Source organism: Python bivittatus, unplaced genomic scaffold, assembly GCF_059951505.1.
Source record: "Python bivittatus isolate LINGU-HERP-01145 unplaced genomic scaffold, Pbiv_v1 ctg000220_np1212, whole genome shotgun sequence".
In the NCBI taxonomy this organism is placed as follows: Eukaryota; Metazoa; Chordata; class Lepidosauria; order Squamata; family Pythonidae; genus Python; species Python bivittatus.
In genome coordinates this window covers 33756320-33777404 of record NW_028277048.1, presented here as the reverse complement: position 1 = coordinate 33777404, position 21085 = coordinate 33756320, and the positions used below count along the sequence as shown (strand labels likewise).

The 21085-nt window shown below is 36.3% G+C and overlaps 1 protein-coding gene across 2 annotated transcripts; it reads right to left on the bottom strand.

Moving 5' to 3' along the window:
• Nucleotides 1–788: 788 nt before the first annotated feature.
• On the bottom strand, nucleotides 789–20927 carry PRKAR1A (protein kinase cAMP-dependent type I regulatory subunit alpha). 2 transcript variants are annotated; one of them, XM_007421643.3, is made up of 12 exons: nucleotides 20792–20927; nucleotides 18172–18240; nucleotides 17565–17750; nucleotides 13864–14037; nucleotides 13037–13128; nucleotides 11377–11438; nucleotides 10737–10783; nucleotides 9200–9358; nucleotides 7422–7482; nucleotides 5933–6054; nucleotides 5326–5407; nucleotides 789–3146 (listed from the first exon to the last, which is right to left on the bottom strand). In XM_007421643.3, exons 3-12 carry the CDS (start codon nucleotides 17739–17741, stop codon nucleotides 2974–2976), a joined length of 1149 nt encoding a protein of 382 aa, XP_007421705.1. In that variant the 5' UTR covers nucleotides 17742–17750; nucleotides 18172–18240; nucleotides 20792–20927; the 3' UTR covers nucleotides 789–2973. The 2 variants fall into 2 exon arrangements, with proteins under 2 accessions (XP_007421705.1, XP_007421706.1); XM_007421644.3 differs by having other exon boundaries at nucleotides 20752–20885.
• Nucleotides 20928–21085: the final 158 nt, after the last annotated feature.

Below are 21085 nucleotides of genomic sequence, written 5' to 3'. Positions count from 1 at the left end.
ATTAGTTGCTCATCATTAATTAATCAGCAAGATATACTAATGATTGATTCAGACATTTGCTGGAATTTTTAAATCATGGTTTATTGAAGAAAATGTAATGGACTGGTTTGCACATCACACTCTAAACCATAATGGGTAGGTCCACATTCCACATTAAGCCAAAAACTGATATGTCTTAGTGCAATGTGTGAACCATGGCTCCATTTTCCACATAATTCAGTTGCAACAAGCTTTTTTGCTCTTACGAATCCAACTGAAGTTATATATGTTTATATGAGTCAAAATTCTGAATCAGAGAAGAAAGCTAGCACTAACTATAATTTAACCCAAGTAACTATTTTCCAAGGTGAAGCTCCTCTAATAGAGATCCTAGTGATGTACAGGGCAGAGGGAATGGCTGTGAGAGACAGGAAGAGCCACTATCAAGTCAATGATCAGATAAAAGGGGCCTGAGTCGGGGCAACAACGTAACATGAGTGAACGTCTCAAACAAGCCCCTCCCTAGTTCACACACACAGGTGGAGGGGGGGGAAGTACATTCAGACTTCTAAGATTCTGTTACTAAAGCTTTCCAATAAAAGTAGTACGGACCTACCTGGCATTCATTTCCTGGTCTGATCTACTTTGAAGGCTGACAAGTTCATATCTAACAATATCTGAGGAAGTATGTTACATTAACTAAAGTAAAATGGGGGCCAGTATCAAAAAAAAGTAAGACCATCCCCGGCTAGTCTGTTCCAGCCCAGCATTGGGGGGGGGGCAGCACAGGAAAATGAAACACTGATTACATTTAAGAATTTAAATCATTTTATTGCTTTACCTGCCATTAGGACAATCTATAACAAAAGGAATATATTAGCACATACAGTAAGTCAGACTTATAGTCAGGTAACAATACAAAAATGGTCCTCTGGTTTACTATAGCACTCTAGGGCAGTAGATTTTTTAATTTGCTAAGGTGACCTAGCAAAACAGATTATCTTCTAAAGCCCTGAATGTTAGCTAAGGCAAACTATACCAACTGTGGATTCAAACATATTTAAATTGCACACAAAGGTAAAGCTTTAACTGTGATTAATATTTAACTCAGACATAGCTGGTTCATCTTAAAATCCTGTTGGTAAAACTACAAAAGGGAGTAAACAGCAAGCTAAAAAGACGCAGTAGTGAAACTTGATTAGAAAGCCTTATATAAAAAAATGTGCATTTTTGTAGCGCTTACATAACATTTAAAATCTTTTTGGTGCTTCAACAAGGATCAAATCAAGCTTCAAAAATAACAAAGGTATAAGGAAAAGTAATCCCTGTATAGATTCAAACTGAATAGAATTTAGAGAAAAAAGTAACATTTATGGATCTCTGAAGAATGCAGGTGGATATCCTTAACTTACCAAGGTGTTTAGGATGAGCAGAAGGAATTCACAATGTATATTTTACATTTAATCCAAATCTAGATATGTGGACATATCAACAGCTGCCCACAGTTTTTTTAAAAATATGCTAAGGTTCCTATTTCTCAAACTATAAAATATGATTAGCAAATTTTCTTCCAACAACCAACAAGTCAGAAAGGTGTATACCAGGTCCAATTGTCTGAGGGGAGGGGCTACTAACCGGGCAAGTGGGATTTATAAGAAATAGTTGCATAACTAATGCAAAACACTTGCTGCCACTCCCATATAAAACTCTACAGTAGTTTCAGATAATTTATGTTACAAATAAACTGACTTGCCTACATTATCCAACTGTGAAATTCAATAAAGCTAGTGGGTGGCACTGGGTGCCACGTAGAATATTGTTAACACAAACCTGGTAAATACTGAAACACATTTCAGACTTGACAACAGGATTAACTTTCCAAAACTAGTTATTCCACTAGATCAATGAGAATGTGAGGCAAAACAAATTAGAGCATGTGTCTCATTCAAGCTAAATATTTTAGGAGTTCAACAGGAAACAGGCACTGATTCTTCTGTTTCCTGTCTTTCACTTTAGCCAGAGTCCTATCATCTTCCTAAATTAGATTGTATATTCCGTCCTGCATTGACCACCAGTTACATAAATAGCATCACTGAACTCTCTGGTTCCAAAGTTAACAGGGAAGGCAAAGCTTGGAAAGGGCAGGCATAAGGCTGCATACATAGGATGCACCCTTCAGTTTCCTGTTCTAGAGTGTGCACGGGGTGTTACAACTCACACTAGCTGAAGAGCAGTACACTAGTGTAAACACCTACACCGATATTCAGGGGTTTAGCACATTGGTTGCCTTTTGAGAAAAATTAGGAGAGGCATATATTATAAATATTCACATCTGAGAACAGGCAAAAATTTTTGCTGTGCCAAAGATAGCAACACTTGGCAATAGTTGCCAAAACAAAAGCTTGTATACAAAAACCTGACAAACAATAACCAAGCCATCTTGCAATGGATACAGATGCACAAAACTATCAAACTTCTGTGGTTTTACTAGAAGCCGATCTCAGTAAACTTAACCAAACATCACCCATATCCAGAACATTTTGCCAAGAGGATGATCCGAGACGGTAAGTTTCTCTGTCTGAGAAAAGTACAGTAGAGAGTGACCACAACCTAAAAGGAACATAGGACTCACTGCTGAGAATGCGCCATTTAGAATTTTCCACTGTTACATCCTTAACTCTACTGCAATAACCTTGGTGCTTAGGAAGTGTTCCCAGCAAAAGGAATGGCAGTCACTGGCCATACTGGACAGTGTACATTGCACAGAGAGAAGCAGTAACAGCAAAAGTCTTCATACAATTCCTTATTTTCAATGGGACTAGGAGCACCAAAATAATGCTCTAAAATTTAAAATGATGTGAAAAGCAACTGCTTTCTCCCCCCCCCCTCCCCAGACAGACAGGAAGCTGCAATAGCCAGTGGCCATGTGGCTCTGCACAAGAGTAATGAAACAGTCTGCATTTGTGAAGCATATATTTGAGAAGGAGGGAGACTTCAGACAGACAGAGAGACAAAGCTGTTGTACTGCTGGATGTTTCGTTTCAGAATATCCGAGCATGGACCCAAGACACGCTCAAATCTGGGTCGATCAAGCTTTACACATTTTAAGGGGCCACGAGCAACGACGGTGGCAGCACGAGGACGATTCATTAATAGAGCTATTTCACCTATAAGAAGAGAAAAAGGTATTTATTCCAAATGGACAAAATAATGTAAAACTGATTAGTTTAAAAAAGAAGTGAAAAATAAGGTGTAAGTCTTGGCCATGGGAAGTTGTCAATTTCAGAGAAGTCTTGGTTGCAATTGAAAGCTCTGCTTTCATTGCTTTTCCAATGGAAATAAAAACTCAAAGAGGAGCTTAGGGACTTTGCACCAATTGGAAAAACCAAACACCTGGTCCCTTTCATTATGAGAGAAAAATTATAACAACTCCTGAACTGCTTTTACTGCCATTAGTCCTCGCTAGTGGGGCTTAGTCAATTGTGGATACTCTATCCTTTCCCCCATTATCTCTTAACGGGAAAAACCTGGAAATGACAGTTGTGAAATAAAATCAACATAGTGTGGTATGCATTGTAAGCTTGTATTCTAACTTAGAGGTGGGCAACCTGAGGCTCTAAGGATATATGAAACCTCCAAACCTGATTTTTGAAGCCTTCTCCAGCAATTGCTAAAAACTGGGGAAAATTGCTAACATTTGAAAGGCAGGAAACACAACTGAAGTGCAAGCCTTAAAGTACGTTTTACATACATTAAAGAAATAAAACTCTCCCACAACCCCAGGGGAAAAAACCCAGAAAAAATCCAAATGTGCTGCATAATTCCACCCATTTTCTATGATTGCTCCACCCACTGTGGCTCTCATATAGCCAAAAAGCATAGTGTAGCCTTCAGAAGCCAAAAGGTTATCTATTCCTGCCTTAATATGAATACAGATGTAAAGCTCTGAGGATTCCCATCTTCCTTCAAATGGAAACTAGACATTTGAAAGAAAAGTGAAAAACAAGACCTTAAACACTGTGAGTAAAATGTATAGGAATGAAGAGGCTTGTTTTCACTCCAGTTATTTACCTTAGAAGAATCACTGTTCATTATCCAATGCAATTTTGCTTCATGGCCTCAAAATGTGGGGGGTAAGGCTTCACTTGTTTCTAAATAATAGTGAATGTAGGGACTTTTTTCAAGCGCAAATGATTAAAAATGTTTTTTACAATGTTGGTGGATTGTGTTTTAAAAAATTTCCTTTATTTTCAGAACTGCCAACAGACATTAAATCTGGGTTAACATATCATGTTATGCCGTGTTTTGGGGTCCCCTCCTCATTTTGGTTTTATTTGTAATGAACCACAACTGGCTTAGCACTACTTGTCGTTGCGGATTTCGTATCTGCTGCTCATTGTTAGCACTGGGAATATTAGAATTTGTATTTTAGCAAACCATACATTCCTATGTAGGGTTGAGGGGAGGGTCAAAGTATCTGATCCTTACTTCTCTCTTCTCACATTGATTTCAATTAGAAAAAATGAGTTATGCTAACTACAGGTTGACATAGGGCAGGGGACTGCCTTTGCATATGAAGTGGCTTGCTCTTAATATAATTGGGCTTTGTGGAGCTAGCATAAAACAGCGTGAAGAAGTTCACTGCCTCATTCTAATCCCCTCTCGGACATCTATCCCAGAAGGCAGGAATTATAAGCAATTATACTATTGATTATTTAATATTTATAGCAAACATTAAAAAATAAGTAGACCCAACATTTCTACTGTAGACATTTCCATTTTTTCTTAAATCTCTGGGTAAAAAGAGAAAAACAATTTTCTCACATTTCTGGAAATGTTCAATACCACTGTGGAAATATATTTAAAAGACAGACAATATTCTTTCTTCAGACAATTTGACACTGTTTTTAACTCAATCATACACTCTATTCCAAAGACCATCTTATGATAGATAATACATTATCTAAGTAGGGGACTTTTATTTCAATTTCTGATGTTCCAATCTAAAACTGTTCATGACAGATGTCTAATCCAGAGTGTAAGAAACCTGTTAAGGACATAAAGCTATTCTGTCATCACACAGCAAAGAAGAAAATACATTATCTTCACTGAAATCTATTTTGCTCTGAGGAATATTGCATCTTTTTCCAGTAACATTAAGTAACTTTTACTTAATGGATTAGTATCAGTTTGATATCAACATTTTCTGATGGTGCAATGCATTTCCCTGACTTAAGCACTGTTATAGAAAGTGTCTACGGTAGGGTAGGGTAAGATAGGGTAGGGTAGGGTAATGCCAATGTGCTTATGGGAGATGAAGGAGATGGAAGACAGAAGAAAACCCACCAAAATAATCAGAGGGTGCAAGTCTGCCCACTTCAACAAATTCTTCATGCTCTGACCTGCGCTGCAGCACAGCAGCTGTACCCTGTAAAGGAATCAGAGTGACAGTTTATTTTTCTTCTATGTGCCAAGACAAGAGTTTCATCACAGATTTAGAACGCAGAGGCATCTCCATTTAATAACTCAGATTAATCTGTTCCCTTAACCCTTAAAAGCTAGTGAGAGAGAGAGACAGCGTGCATGCACGCTTGGTGCCATATATTACCCACAAGTTTATTTTATAAGGAAGCTGAATATTTTTTCTGTTTTTTTAAATCATATTCTCCAATTATGATCAAATAATCAAATTAGTGAGAGCCATTTATTTGTAATGAACCACAACTGGCTTAGTGGTTCACACTAAGTGGTTCACAACTTAAAGCTCAGTGTAGTATTACTAGTGTTCATTTCTAATCTAAGCACATTTTTATGTACATTTTTAAAAATAAAATTTTTATTTTTCATGATAGGGATTGGATTCTAATGTTGCAAAAAATTCAAAGTTAAATCAAGAGAAATGCAGCTTACAGTTGTAACTATCTAACAAACAATACAGACTATTACAACTCACCTCTAGTATAATGAAGAATTCATCTCCAGGTTCTCCCTGCACCACAATTTTTTGTCCATCCTCAAACTGTACTGGCTCTAATGCATCAGCCACTGTGAGACGTTCCCATTTGTCCAGGGATTCTAAATTAAAAGGTAGCTATTTAGTAGCAAACTTTGCTGTATTACAAAGATTTAGAATTAGGGTATTTATTCACCTCCAATGAGGATCCTCTGCTCCTATCTACCCCAGCATTCTGCAGCCTGTTTAACTACAATCTCTCGCTTTACCATGAACAATTTAACATCCATTCACATCACAAATTTGGCAACTCAAATTACAACATCTCAACAATGCCCAGGGGGTTATCAAGGTCCTTTATATCAGGTTGGGTGGCTATGTTTCAATTAGTAGGTCAGGGCTAAGGTAACGGTGGTCTTTCTCAAGTCACTGAATTACAAATTCCATTACCACTCAATACTGGTCATGCTGCTTGGGCTGCTGGAAGTTATAGCCTGCAACTTATGAGGAGCTTTTAGTGTAGATACTAGCAATTCTAATGAACATCACTCCTTACTGGCAGCACTTTCTGGGTTCAATAAGGAGATTCTGAAATGCTCCAAAACAAACCCATTCTGTATCTGTGTACATCCTAAGAAACAAAAACCTTTCCTGAATCAAAGTCAAGTTAATTCTTTGGATGGCGGTGGTAGGGTTTATTCAAAATGTTATCCTTTCATAACAATTCATCAATATAAACAAGATATTTTCAAAATAATAAACTGATTCCCATATAAATAAAAATAAAAAATTAATACTCTTTAGAAATAGCTGAGTGCTTACAATTGACAATACTGTAGATAGATCAACACCCAACTGAGAATGTAACAGACCCTTACAAGCAATACGTTTCTCATGAATAGTTGCTTTCCTCTATAGCAAAGCTGCAATAATTTTGACAAAATATTTAATGTGTAGCACAGAAAGATGTTCTGAAGCAGTGCCTTGACTCAGAATAAATCCTGTTTTGGAGACAGGCTACATGAGTACATAAACAAATAAATATGTGCGCAGGCGCACACATACACACATATATAGGAAACATGAAGATATAGGGGGAAAAGTTGCATTAAAAAATAAAGGATTGAAGAATATCAAACAAAGCTGTGGGATAAAACATTTAAGAGGAAGCAGCAACCAACCTATATGCTGAAGCATACACAGAAATGAAATCTATCTCCTGTATTTTTTTCAGCAATACAAGATAGTCACAAAGCCAAACATTTATCAAAAGGAAGAACGAGACCTCTGAATTTGTGTCATTCCAACCATTGACAAAGTATAAGCATAATGATAAAGACAACATCAATATAATAAAATATAATAAATAAAAAGGAGAACAGCAGCAACAAAATCTAGAAGAACATTAGTAACTTTGCAAAATGCATTCTCTACCCAAAAGACAAGTCTGCCCATCTAACAGTAACATCAAGAAATTTGTCACACTTACCAAGTATTGACACTTTACTAAGAAATTCTTCATACATCTTTCTCTTCCTCAGTGTACTACCCTGGAAGTTGGGGAAGGAAGCACACCAAAAAGTTAATATTATCTCCATTTTGCTTTGTTTTAGGGAGCCAGATATACTCTCCTGTCATGAACATATTAAGGTCACAATTAGGTCTGAGTTCTTGGTTTGTTATCTCCTAACTGAATTCTTGTATAGATAAATAGTAATTTAAAGTGCATTATTTAGAGACCCAGGTGAGCAAAAATATCACAATTACATTTTTTTAAATAAATACACTGAACAAACCATATAGACACATACACATCAGTTTCATGTACATCTACTCGGATGTCAGTCCTGCTAAACGTGATGGGACAAGATTTTAGCCTTTAAGAGGTTCTTAATATCTAATATGAAAAAAACCCCTCCCTGTGGACATAGACATCTGGCCCAATATTCACATGAATTGTATTCACAACATACTCTCAGTGGAGGGAGAAGTTATTTTCACTAATTCCTTTTTTTCTTTGCACTCTCTAGCCATCATGCCACAGAACAAATTAATTATAAGCAGACTTAGGAGTGATCTATGTATTTCTGGCTGTCAAAATAATTTGTTTCCTTCAACCAGTGTCTATTTAGGAACATCAACTAATATGAATAAATCAACTTTATTAGGGTGCTGATGCCTGGAGTTTCATTGCCTTCCTATCTCATAAAAAGTACAGGGAATCCCCAGGTTAAGAATGCCTGGGTTACAGACGATCCATAGTTAAGAACAGAGCCTACTGTAGCAAAATTTGAGTTAAATACACAATGATTTGAGTTAAATACACAATGGTTCAAGTTAATTACACAATACTAATCATATAGCATTATACAACACGGATTCCAACTTACATACAGATTCAACTTAAGGACAGACCTTGGGAATGGAATTCTTTTTAAAACTGGGGCTATGTATTCGTTTAAATTAAGACTCTGAAGTGCAACTAGATTAAATGACATATTAAAAAATAAAAAGCTCAACTTGCTTGGCTTAAATGAGGTTTATCAGGTTAAGTTAGAGCAGATGCCAGTCCTAGTCACCATAAGTGTCCCAGCTGAATAACTCCATTACTGAGAACTCTGTAAAATCAGTACTCACTCAATATCATAGTTAACACGGCTCAAAATTTCTGAGAAATCTGTATGTCTGTAATTCACATTAAGCCACTTTCACATTTATAACACAGCAAGTATGAATTTCTGAAACTGAGCTGTCAAGTCATTCATCTTCACAGATGGAAATGATTAAAATACTTAACTGGGATCTAGCAAGCTAAAACTGTACAGGTCCCACTGCAAGTGTAGAAATAAAGAATTGTGCCTCATTTTCATATCACTTAGTTTAAACAACTAATCTATGATATCTTAAAGATAAACTATTCTGGCATAAACTTTTCATAAATAATTATTGTGAGAAAAGAGTATCCTTGAGCAAAAAATTACAAAGCAGATTTATTCATGAATCATGATGAACAAAAACTCATCAAGATGTTCCATTCTTACTCATGAAGTAAGCAGAGACACGGGTATTGATCTGCTCATTAATATAAACACATCTGTGTCACATCCAACATTCATTTTGTACAAGGCTACAATCAGATGAAATTATCACTACTCACTTGTCCTGCCTATCAGTTCATTACAACCTTACTGTTTACTGGCATGCTTCCACAAACACACAAAACCATGGTATAAATAATTGTTTCTTTCAAGATATTAAAATGCTTACCATAAGGATTCTTCTATAGCTATCTCGATCAATACCCCACAGTTTCACATTAGTTTTTGCTTTGACAGTTGCTGCTCGGGGTGTTCCATAGATCAATGCAAGTTCTCCAAAGCTGCCCCCTTCCCCAACACTGGTGGCCCATTCACTGTTTACATAAACCTGAGGAGGAATATATACACATTTATTTCAGAATATTTTTGATATTTCACTTTCAGTATTTACTTTCTTGTTAATTCTAACCTTTTTTAAAAAAAACTGTTTACATTCTGTTTTGTTTTAAATTTTGTTAGCATCGAGGGATTTTCAGAACAGGAAGATGGAATGAAATCCAACAGATAAAAAACATCTTAATAATTTCTCATGAGTTTACAATATACAAACACTGAGAGGATGTTCTTGTTTGGAAAAAATGTTTAAGCATTATTTGCATGATAAAAAGATTCAATTAATTTACCCTAATTAATTTACCCTAGGGTGCAAGTTACTTTTGATTATGTATGTGCCATCAAGTCAGTATTGATTCTTAGTGACCACATATAGAATGATCTGTCCTCAACCTGACCCTTGAAGTCTTCCAATGATAAACCCACTGAAATTCAGTCCATCCATTTTGCTGTTAGTCATCCTACTCCTCTTTTTTCTTCTACCTTTCACAGCATTCTCCAGAGAGCTAGGTCTTCACATAATATATCCAAAATATGATCATATAATATAAGCCTGGCTATTGTGCTTTGAGTGAGAACTCTGGAACAATTTATTCTATGATCCAACAAATAAATGTTGGAGCAACCAAGTCCCCTTAACCTCCTATAGGGTGGGGAAACCTAGGTAAGGGTCTTTCTTTATGTTGGAACATACTTAGCAAGATGTTCCCTGATGTATTTTGAGATTTGAAGATTACCTTTGTATACCTAGGAATAAGCCCCATTTAACTCACTGGAACCTACATATGAGGAGACCTACACAGAACTATATTTTATCTTTATTAAATTTAAATTTATTAAATGTGTATGCCACCCAACTCCCAATGACTCTGGGTGGTTATTGTTCATACTTTTCATTACTTTTATATTACTTTAAGTGCTAGGAAAGTATGCCACAATTATTATTTAGAATCAATAATGAAAAGCATTTCTTTTTGGTTTTCCACTACATAACCCTTATATTTCTACAGTAGGACTGCATACTCTGCTAAGATATAATGTGGTTTGCTGTTGAGTTAGCAAAATGTGCAAACTCAGCCATGATGTTTTATATACCATAGCTTTTATAAGCCATGATTAAAACAAACTGCTTAACACAGTGAAAGCACAAAGTCAATATCTTAATTTAGCCTCAACAGTATCCTGTACTATATCAAAAAATATAAGAAAATGCATAGCTAAAACAAGTTTAGAGAAAGGTAGACTACAGTGGAGAAACTCATATCCCAGCTGGTTATTTGCATTACATTTAATAATCATGTGCATCTACAATATTACACATATTAAAACCATCCAAGTGCACTTGATTAATATATTTAAGGAAAAAAACTTACATCCATTTCTCCTTGATCAACAACATAGAAGTTATCCCCTTCATCACCTTAAGAAAAATGAGGAAGGACAGTGTGTGAAATAACTTTTCTAATCTTTTAAAAAACATTAGAGATGTGCCCCAACTTTTAGTCCTAGCACCAATGAACTTTTTAGTTCTAACACCAATCAACATAATACATACAATTACAGATTTATATTTGGCATGATGTTAGAATATCCACAATTTCCCTCAGTTGTTTGATCAAAATTCATGCAACTCAGACTTCATATTTCATGTCTAACTATTAATAAAAAGATAGCTATTCAGCTATGATTGGGTAGTTAAGGATTAACCAGCTTACCTTAACTGATTGTAAAAACTTCTGCAAAAGCCAATGCTGGCTAGTATTTATTTTTATGGTTTGCATCCCAGCCCTAATCTATGGGGAGTTCCATTATTTACCAAAGCATTACTGAGCAAAAATGAATAATGAACAAGTTGCTTCAGAAGAAACCCTGATTAGTATATTGCATAGTGAGTAATATATTTGGAGTACCTTTCTATATCATATCTTATACAGTAAAATAATAAACAACTGCATACAGCTAATATCTTAGAAGTTAAATTAATTCCAACCAAGAAAATAAAACATCATTTACCTTGCTGTATCACAGTCTCACCAGCAATATAAGTGACTGGAAACATGGCATCAAATATGTCACTGAAAGAGATTACAGGTTTACTCAGCATAAAAGCAAAAAATGGAGCACATTTATGCTAATATTGCTACTGAAGACCAAGTCATCAGAAAGAATGATTTCCTAAGAATTCTAAATTTAATTATGTTCTAGAATCAGCATTCACTTGCTGAACTAAAGGATTCATTATTTCCTCCCCCATTTCCATTTCCATAATGGAATATGGAACAATGTGTTAACAGCCCACTTTGTTTTCCATTTTTAGATTCTAAGACAACTATAATGAGCACCATATTTTTTTCAATATAACTAAACTGGTTTGGCCATGAAACTGCTGGATAAGTTAGAAGAAGACATATAGTATTAATATTAAAAATATCTATGCAGCATTGTATGGGTAACAGCTACTTATTTTTATGAAAGAGCACTTCTACATGTTTCATAATATAGATATGAATACGTGTGCATGCATGTGTACAAGCAAGAGGGTATAAATTACCATAAAATAATCACAAATCTAAAATCACAAAACAAATTTATCTCAGATGAAGACTAGTTTGAGAGAACTAATGAAGCTGCATTGTGCCAATCAAGGGACAATGACAGATTTTTCTTCTCTAATCCTACAGTTCACCTTTAGATACATTTCTAGGTCTTGCCTAGGAAGCAAAAAAGTAGATTGCAAACATCCCCAAAAGTAGATTGGGGATGATGAAAGGTTACTATAATACCCTATGGAATATATACTCTAGGAGGAATGTTCAAAAGACCAAACCTCCTGAGGATACAAAAGCAAACTCTTATGAGATTTCCCCATATTTTCCAAAGAGAGCCATTGTGGTTAAGGCAGTATACCTAGCCAGTTTGAAGGGTCTTCTATAATTGGGAACCAAGTAGATAATCTGCTAGTTTCAGAGAATAATTCTACTGAAATTAAAGTAAATTAAAATAAATTAGAACCAGTGACGGCAGACTCCAGAGTTTGCTAGATTCACATTTTCTGGATGTGCTCTGGATTTTGGACGGACAAAACTTGGAGCAGGCAAGCTGTCATTCTGTTTCAGATGCAGCAGTTACAGAGTCTGCTGCATTCAAAACAGAATGATAGCTCCTATGTAGCACAGTGTGTTTGCTCTGTATACAGACCAATCCACACTTTCCATTCCATGCAAATCTATCAATACAGAATGAGTCAAATCCAAGCTCAATTTCAGGCATAAGTTAAAAAATTGCAATTGAGATCCTTGCCTTTACCTTTAAAAATCTAGCCTTAAAACAAGAAACAATGAGGGTATACAGTTGAAACTTTAATTACTGCCTTTAAATATTTTGATTTAAATAATTAATTCTAAAAGCTATACATTAGGTTTGACCTAAGTTGAGTTTCATATAAGATTCATACAAGAATTTTTGCCTCAAAAAATTAATGAAATAAACTGGGAAACTTTGGTTCAAAATTAAAAAATAAAAAAGCCTAGCATTATTGTAAGATTGTGTTGGGCACTTTGGCATAGAACTTGGCATGCTCTATGTGAGATCCACAACTTTGAAAATAATCCTCAGATGTTTGAAGCTTTGAATTTGTTCAATCTCAAGTCTGATTTAAATGAATAGACCCTACCTTCTTTCATTGTCATCAAGATGAGCAAAGAGCACATTCTTCTCTATGGCTTTCGCCAAAGCAGCCATAGTTTTATAATCTTTTGGAATAACCTGCAATATAGAAGACACCCAAGACGTTTTAGCTGAAGACATGTTAAGTGAATTTATCATTCATCCTGGACTCCAGCATTTTTTATCTGACACAATCATATACCATTTTTCTGGAGAGGTACGTTTTATCTAACATGTAATTATTAATTTGAAAGAAAAAACTTACCAATGATCAAATGTATTTAGTTTTGCCTAAATTCTGAATACAAACTCAGAAAAGAGAAACATCTTGAATAAGTTATTCTTCCCGAAAGAATAGCAGATCTATTGATATTTCTGGAAAAAATAGCAGAAGCCCTAAGATACAGAAAAAATGTTTGCCGCTGGCCTATGTTAACTAGAGTGTCTTAGAAACCATCTCTTGAACATCCAAATAATTCAGAACATACTGATTTTTCTGGAGACATAAACCGAACGAAGTGACAAAACTTATGTTTTACCCTTCCCTCTTGTTGGCATAATGGCACCAAGAAACCAGTAAACATTATTATGAATCTCTCATAGTTCAGATTCCTAAAGTCAGGCTTTGAGTGAACTATGAAAAAGCCATAAAGATCACAAAGATGGTATCAAAGGAGACCTAATATCAGGAAAATGTGAGGCTGAAATCATATAATAGAACCAAAGATGGTTTGTTTCCTCCAAACAGGTTCTAGCCCCCTTCAAGCATGGAAAAAAGATGAATATACAAGCCATGAAGTAAGGCTTATAAGAAGTAACAACTTGAAGCAACACCTTTCTAACATAAGAGGCAGCATCCTCTTCAGTGTAAACCTCTGCACTAATGGCACCACGCCTTCTACGACCTTTTACCACTGGGTTCATCGGCGGTGGGGGAGAAATCTCATCTTCACGGGAATCTGTGCGGGAGCTGGCTTTCTGCTGACTGATAAACTGCTTTGTTTCTTCCTACAAGGAAATATAAGTTTAACCCATATAGACATTACAATCTATTTCTTCTTTCTTCTTTGGATTTATTAAACTCATACACAGTGACACACAAACATGGTTTAAATTGGATCACATACATGACAGAAACCAAATTCATGTTCTTGTCAACTATCTTGGTCTTAGAATTTTCTAAGGCTGCTACTGATTCTTAATAGAAGTCATTTTAAGTCATATGCCAACTGCATATAAGTAGCTGAACTGAAGATCAGCTAGAGGTAAATTACTGAATCAATAACCTGACATAGTCTTTGATATAGTCAGATTGCATATTAGAGCTAAAAAGGGGAAGGGACATATACACTTCTGCAATTTTGGAGCAATCTGCATTACCCTTCTACATTTTAGAAAAAAAGAGAAACAACTTATTTGTCCTGAGGTCCTAATGATCTGAAAAATCTTGTTGTTACCTCCTAGAATTATTTTTAAAACATAATGCCGAAATTCTTATCTAGCAGTTTGTATAAATTGACAAGCAGATTCTGTGTAATGTTTTTGTAAATGTTTAAAATAAAAAATAATTTAATATTATTTTAATTATTTAATTTAAATTTTAATTATGATCATTTTAAAATTATTAAAATATAACAATTTTGTGAATTAAAATGTTACACATTATAAATGACAAGAGAAAAAACCCCCAGACAATTAGGAACATACTAACATCAAACTCAATATATAAATTTATGCAATTTGCTGGTTCAAAAGTGAATGTCTATTTTTGGAATACAATTACTATCCTATAAGAAGTATATCAGACAAACAATAAAACCAGCAATTCAGATCTTGAAAGAACATGTTGTCATGTATAGTAGTCTTTTATTACAAGAGTAGACAACATTTTGAGAATTAAGGGCACTTAAGAGACGAAAATGGCAGAGAATAGGGTAACAATGCAAAATGTCATAATGACACTATTGCAAATTACATAAATTATGCATGATTATGTAATTATGCAAACTATGTTAATTATGCAGATGATGTAAATCACTATGGAAATTGGATCTGCTACACATATAGCCCATTGTACTGTACTGTTTGTACTTGTTTGAAACCAATTTTTTATGAAAACAAAAAACAACTTATTCCAAATAAATATCATTTTTAATATTTTATTAAGTATAAGACCAATATAGCTTTAAAAAAACTTGCTTTAAGTATCAGTCCCTATTCAAAAAGATTCCTGCTAAAAAATCAACTAAAAAAAATCAGTAGATTAATCTATTGGTTTGATACAGTGCACTTCAAAACATTAAATTACAATGAAGAATTTCATCTATAAGATTTTGTTGGATCTAGAAACAAGAATTTTACTGGCTGACTCTTCTTCCCATGACAAACCCCTGTACAAATCAATTCCACTCTTGTGGACTGAAGAGTCCTCTGACATGGCACAAACAGGCCCCAGGGGATAAGTAAATAGAAGAATTCAGAGATTCATGCTGCTGTGCAGTGAGTAGAAGGTCCTTTTGGTTGGCACAAGACCTCTCTGAATTCAAGCCAGGAACTTAAAAGCTCACACAATCACTTGACTGCTTTTAGAGAACTGCATAACTCAACATTTGGATCAAGCCAAATGCAAAGCTGCATAGATCATAAGAGTCTTGCCCATCAAAGCAGTTGTGTGTTTATATGCCCATCTTTAAAGGGTGAATTGAATGTACTTGTACATAATTATCAATAGCTGAACAAAATGACTCTTTTACATAAAACAAGGCATATACTTTTCCAATATTATGTCCCAAGAGAATTAAATGAATTAATCGAACAATTAACAGTGACCGCAGAAATTGCTAAATATTGGTCTTGTGATATGCCTTTAGATAATCAGCTGCCATGCTATGAATGTTGCTGACCTTCTCTCCTTCCACAGAATGTTGACACAGTGATGGGAGAAGCTGTTACTGACACAGCAGTCAAAGAACAAGAAGAAAATATTACTGTAGTCATGCTATGCAGTAAACCAAATTTATGTACTTGGATCTTTTTAAATGTGCAGAAAACAGCTGCAGTTGTGCAAAATGTTTAACCAGATAGGTTACAGATTTAGTAACTGCACTTGCATATGTTAAGGTAAATTAGCTTTAACACTGGGTCTTTTGTATGTCTTACCATCTTGTGTAAACTCAGCCCACTTGGTTAATTAGTTCTATTTATGGTGTTGAGTCCCCAAAATAGGTTAATTCAGACTGGCAGGTTAAGTATCTTACGTGAACAGTCACTCAATATGTTAATCTCAAACCAGTTTTGGCTTAAGTGAAGATCATATTTTTATAAAGTACATCAAAACCAAAGATTCTGGGATTATGAGTATAACATTATATGTAAACAAGACCATATCTCCATGACAAATCTTCAATGAGTTGAAGTATCTTTTCTTAACACTCTATAAATTTTTCTTCACTTGTTACCTTCTTCTGCAATTGAGACATGCTGGCTGCATTCATACTAAGCCATAATGTAGTTTGTTTGGGGATTGTTTTGTGTGAAAACAGCCTCCTTGTCTGTAAATAATGTTTATGCCTTAGCATTATTTACTGATTAATTCACACAATATGTTAAGCCAACTCATGATTTTGGCTTGACATGCCGAGTTTATCCATTTGCTGAGTTTATAATCCATGTTTCATGGCTTACTATGATGTCTGAAACCAGCTATTTTAATTTCTTCAATCATGCAAAACAAACCCAATTTCTTTGAAGACAGCATAAGATTCAACAACATGAATGAAAGTATCATCTAAACTCCCATTAAATAAAACCTTAAAAATGGCACCAACCTCGTGCATATTTATTTATTTGCAGGGCTTATAGGTTACTTTAATCAGAACTGACTCTGAGTGTGGGATAGCATTGAGAAGAATGCTATCCCGTACTCAGCAATACTGAGCAATGGGATAGCACTGAGAAGAATCAGATGTAACTTCTCATTTACCAAAAAAAGTATAGGTGCACAGAACATTTACAATCCTAATCTCTAGAAAAAGTTAAACCTCTCTGACCACAGAATACTCAGATACTGTGCAATCACAAAAGTTTTTCTGCCTGCCAATGGTAATAAATAGTAGGAGTTTTCTATGTTCCAATTACTCTTTCCATTTTGGACCATGATGTGCTTCACATAGACTCAAGCTTTTCCTGTCCAGTTTGAAAACTGACGGTAAAGTTGATTTTAAGAATATATTCAGGGTTTTTTTGTTTGTATGTGTGAAAAGCAAAGAGCTAAAATATTCTACATAAAAATCCCTTGAAGCAAAACCAAAATTGTCCTATGAATATGATAAAAAATCCAGAATCTTACAAAAAGTGACCTGTCTCTGTAATTTCCTCAAAGCCTATTCCTATTCACATTTCAGAAAACTAAACAATGCTGTACTTTTTTGAAATGTTGATGTGCTCCAGGTCAAGCATAGGATTCACTGTTATTTTGAGAGATGCTGAAACTGGTTTTCCCATTTTCTACTTATTTTATGAAGTCTAGTTTTTACCTTCTCCAGTCTTTCAAAGTATTCCCGGAGGAAACCCATGGGTCTCTCAGGTCGCACTGTACAAAGCTGGACAATGCAATCTTTCAGGAGTTGCTGGATGTTATGTTTTTGGACATAGTGTTCACATTCACGGAGGCTACGTTCTTCTTCACTGCTGCTACTGCTAGAGGCTGCCATTGCTGGTATCTGAAAGAAAACATATTTGAAACACCCTAGCATCTTTCACAACTTTAGTGTACTAGTAGTGTACACTAAGCGTACTAGCCTTACATCCCTCAGCAATCATAACAGTCAAACACTAACTTATTTGCAGACATAGTAGCTGGTTATAAATAATGGGAAAAAGTCAGAAAAAAATTAAAGCAAAATTCAACCAAAGCCCATGTTCAATTATCTTAGGAATGTCAGATGCTAAGCTACTTCCAATAATGAATATGAGGGTAACATAATAAATTAAAGTGAAAATAAATGATTTCACAAATGTCAGCTCCCAAAAATTTGATTGGAAAGAAAACTGCCATAATTAAATTAAAATATTCATTAATGGATTTTCTAAAAAATAAAATTTTATGGAAATAAGAGTATTTTCCAGCTGATCACCACTTACTTGAGATGCAGTCAACAGCAACTATAGGTATGCACAGAATTTGTAAGAGACTGTTGATCCCAGTATCACCTTTCAAAACGGAAATAAGAAAGTGAATAGTTGGAACACCCCTAAGTCCTATTAATACATGCTTTCCTATGTGACATATTTAGATACACCACACATATGGTAATATGCTTACAGTTATAAACACATGCCTCTGATTTTCATTGCTGAGGATTATATGCAGGTTAAATAAAACATGAAGATGCTGAATTGCCTCCCCTCCAAAGACACTGCATTCTTGTTAATTCTTGCAGAGTCTAAAGGTTACAGTAAACTTTTTTCCTGTTTAAACAGCACACATATGTTTAGGTGGCATTTACAATCATATTGCCTTAAGTTCTACAGGATCAGTTAGCTCTTCTGTTTTGACAACTTGCATAATGAAGGTCAGTAATACACAGCTTAATTAAATGTCCACAAATTACTCTGTGGCTCTATGACAGCTTGCAAATTAGTCTGTGGAAAAAGCATTCACACTGTTGACACACAGCAGTGGACAACAGCGCTTAAGTGCAGTAACTGAAAAAGTAGATAAGAACTTTTTTTCTCAAGTATTTTGTGAGGCATGCTACTTAATTATACAGAAGTCATTCCATTTTTAGGTAGAATTTACTTTGAGAACAATGGCAACATATTTTTGCACACAGATACCCTCATCAACTGAAAATTCAGTTCTATAAACACCTTTATGTTTCTATCAGTATTTGCAATGTGAATTAAATGGATTCCAAGTAAAATCCTTCTAAATTCACTGCAATTAAAGTCTGCTTTCAGACAAAGAAAATTTGTTTCCTACATGAATCATGAGGGATAAAAAATGAACAAAAAAGAATCTAATGGCAATATGCAAAGATTCTAAGTGAGTGATAAAGGGAGCCCTCTGTTTTATTGAAATAATGCTGCACCCCTAAAGAATAGACTACTACAGAAGGACTCTACTAACTTTCAACAGTCTGAACCACTTAACTTGTTTTAATTTTATTTCATGTTAACTCCCTGTAATTCTCCTTAGGAAAAAAAGCAACTGGGAGATTACAAAATGCTTTCTTTCTGTTAAGAAGTAAGAGTTCATTCACCAAGACAGGAAAACCAAGAAATGCAAGAGATTATAAATTATGGACTATTTTAAACTTGGCAGTTTTTACTATGAGAAGAGTCTCTCATTTTAACCAAGGACTAGTCATTATTGTCAAAATAAGCAACCTGATACCCTTATGGGCTTTAAACTTCAATCTTCATCAGCCTTAGCCAGACTGGCCAGTGGTAAAATACAGAAGGAACTGTTGACAAAATCATCTGGAGGATTTCATGCTTTTTATTACCACATAAGAAAATGGTATAGGACCCTTTCCCCATACCCATAAGAAACCACCTTCTACAAAGTCAGGCAACTTGCAGAAGTTCTCTGGGTTTCAGATTATAATTCTACTGATTTTTCTATAGGAGATGGAACTTATACGTGCAAACATAGCTCAACATTAAGCACTCTGGAAAAACCCAACAAATAGTGACATTAAAACATGTAAAGTCAATCTCAACTCCTCGTGACTACATGGACATGTCCACCATGTTTTGACAACACTACTGAAGTGGTTTGCCATTGCCTTCTTCTGGGGTGTTCTTTTTTCAAGTTTCCAGTCTAGTCTCCAGCTCTGAGATTCTGATGGTTTCCTGTCCTAGTATAAGCCAGGTCCACTCCTGCTCGCTTAGCTTTCTTGAGATCAGATCAGCCAACGTTAACTAGGTCTGCAACTACAGTAACAACAAGTGGTAAACTGTGTAGTAAATAGCTTAGGGTTTGTTTTTAATATAATATGGCTTAGAGTTATCCTAAAACAAATAAATACACTGAAGACAGCAATCCAAGCTGTAGTTCACTCCACCTTTTAATGAGATCATTACTTTTTTTCTTTTCACATACACAACGTCTGTAGTAATAAATTCGATTCTCAACACAACCCTGCCTTCTTAGCTAAATACAAAGTTTGCCCCCAAATCAGAGGCCTGAGTGGCTTATTTTCAAAAAGGATCTTCCCTCCAACCAATCTATCAGTTAGTGGCAGAAGCACAGCCAACCCTTCCTCATTTCTGTCTCAAAGGTGACCAGTAAAAACCAGCCAGCCACTACTTCAAAGCAGGGCTTCGTCCCCAATTCCTTCTCGCTCTCTGCCTACGCGCCAGCATCTCCCAGGAGCCGCGCTGATGCTCCCTCCGCTACTCACTGCGATGCTCGCGTGCAGAGGCGCCGCTTGCTTTCTCCAGGTCCTCCTCCAAACCCAGGCAGGCACAACAGGGTACCCGCCAGCGCCATGCCCCGCCCCCCGGCAGCGTACTTTTGAGCGTCCCCCGCCCGAGCCCCTAACCTCGCCTCCACGACCCTCACATTTCTCCTCCTCCTCCTCCCCCCCGCCCGGCGGTTTTCACTGTGGCGAGATGTCCCTGGAGGAGTCAACGAAGGCCTCGGGCTCCTCGCGTCTCCCAGCGTACAAGCCGCCTCAGCTGAGCGCGCCATTTACCGGGCCTCGCGCTACCTACGTGCGGCTTCGGGAGCGACTCAGGCCCAGCCTCGACTCACCCCGGGTCCGAGCGGCAACTCCCTGCCTGGGCCTCTCCGCGATGGGCAGCCCCCTCCTCCTGTCCCGATTTGCGGCCTCCTTCTCTTTCTCAGCAATCGCTCCCACCGGAAACCCAGCTCTCTCCGCCAATCACCGCCCAGCCTGACGTCAATGAGGCTCGTTCTCACTTGCCGAACCGTCCCCGTGGCAACCTTAAAGGGGACGCGCTACGTTCTGTCCACGTCTCCTTCCCCCGCTCTACAGTAGCAGAGGCCAGAGAAGAAAGGCGGCGGCGGCGGCGGCGGCGGCGGCGG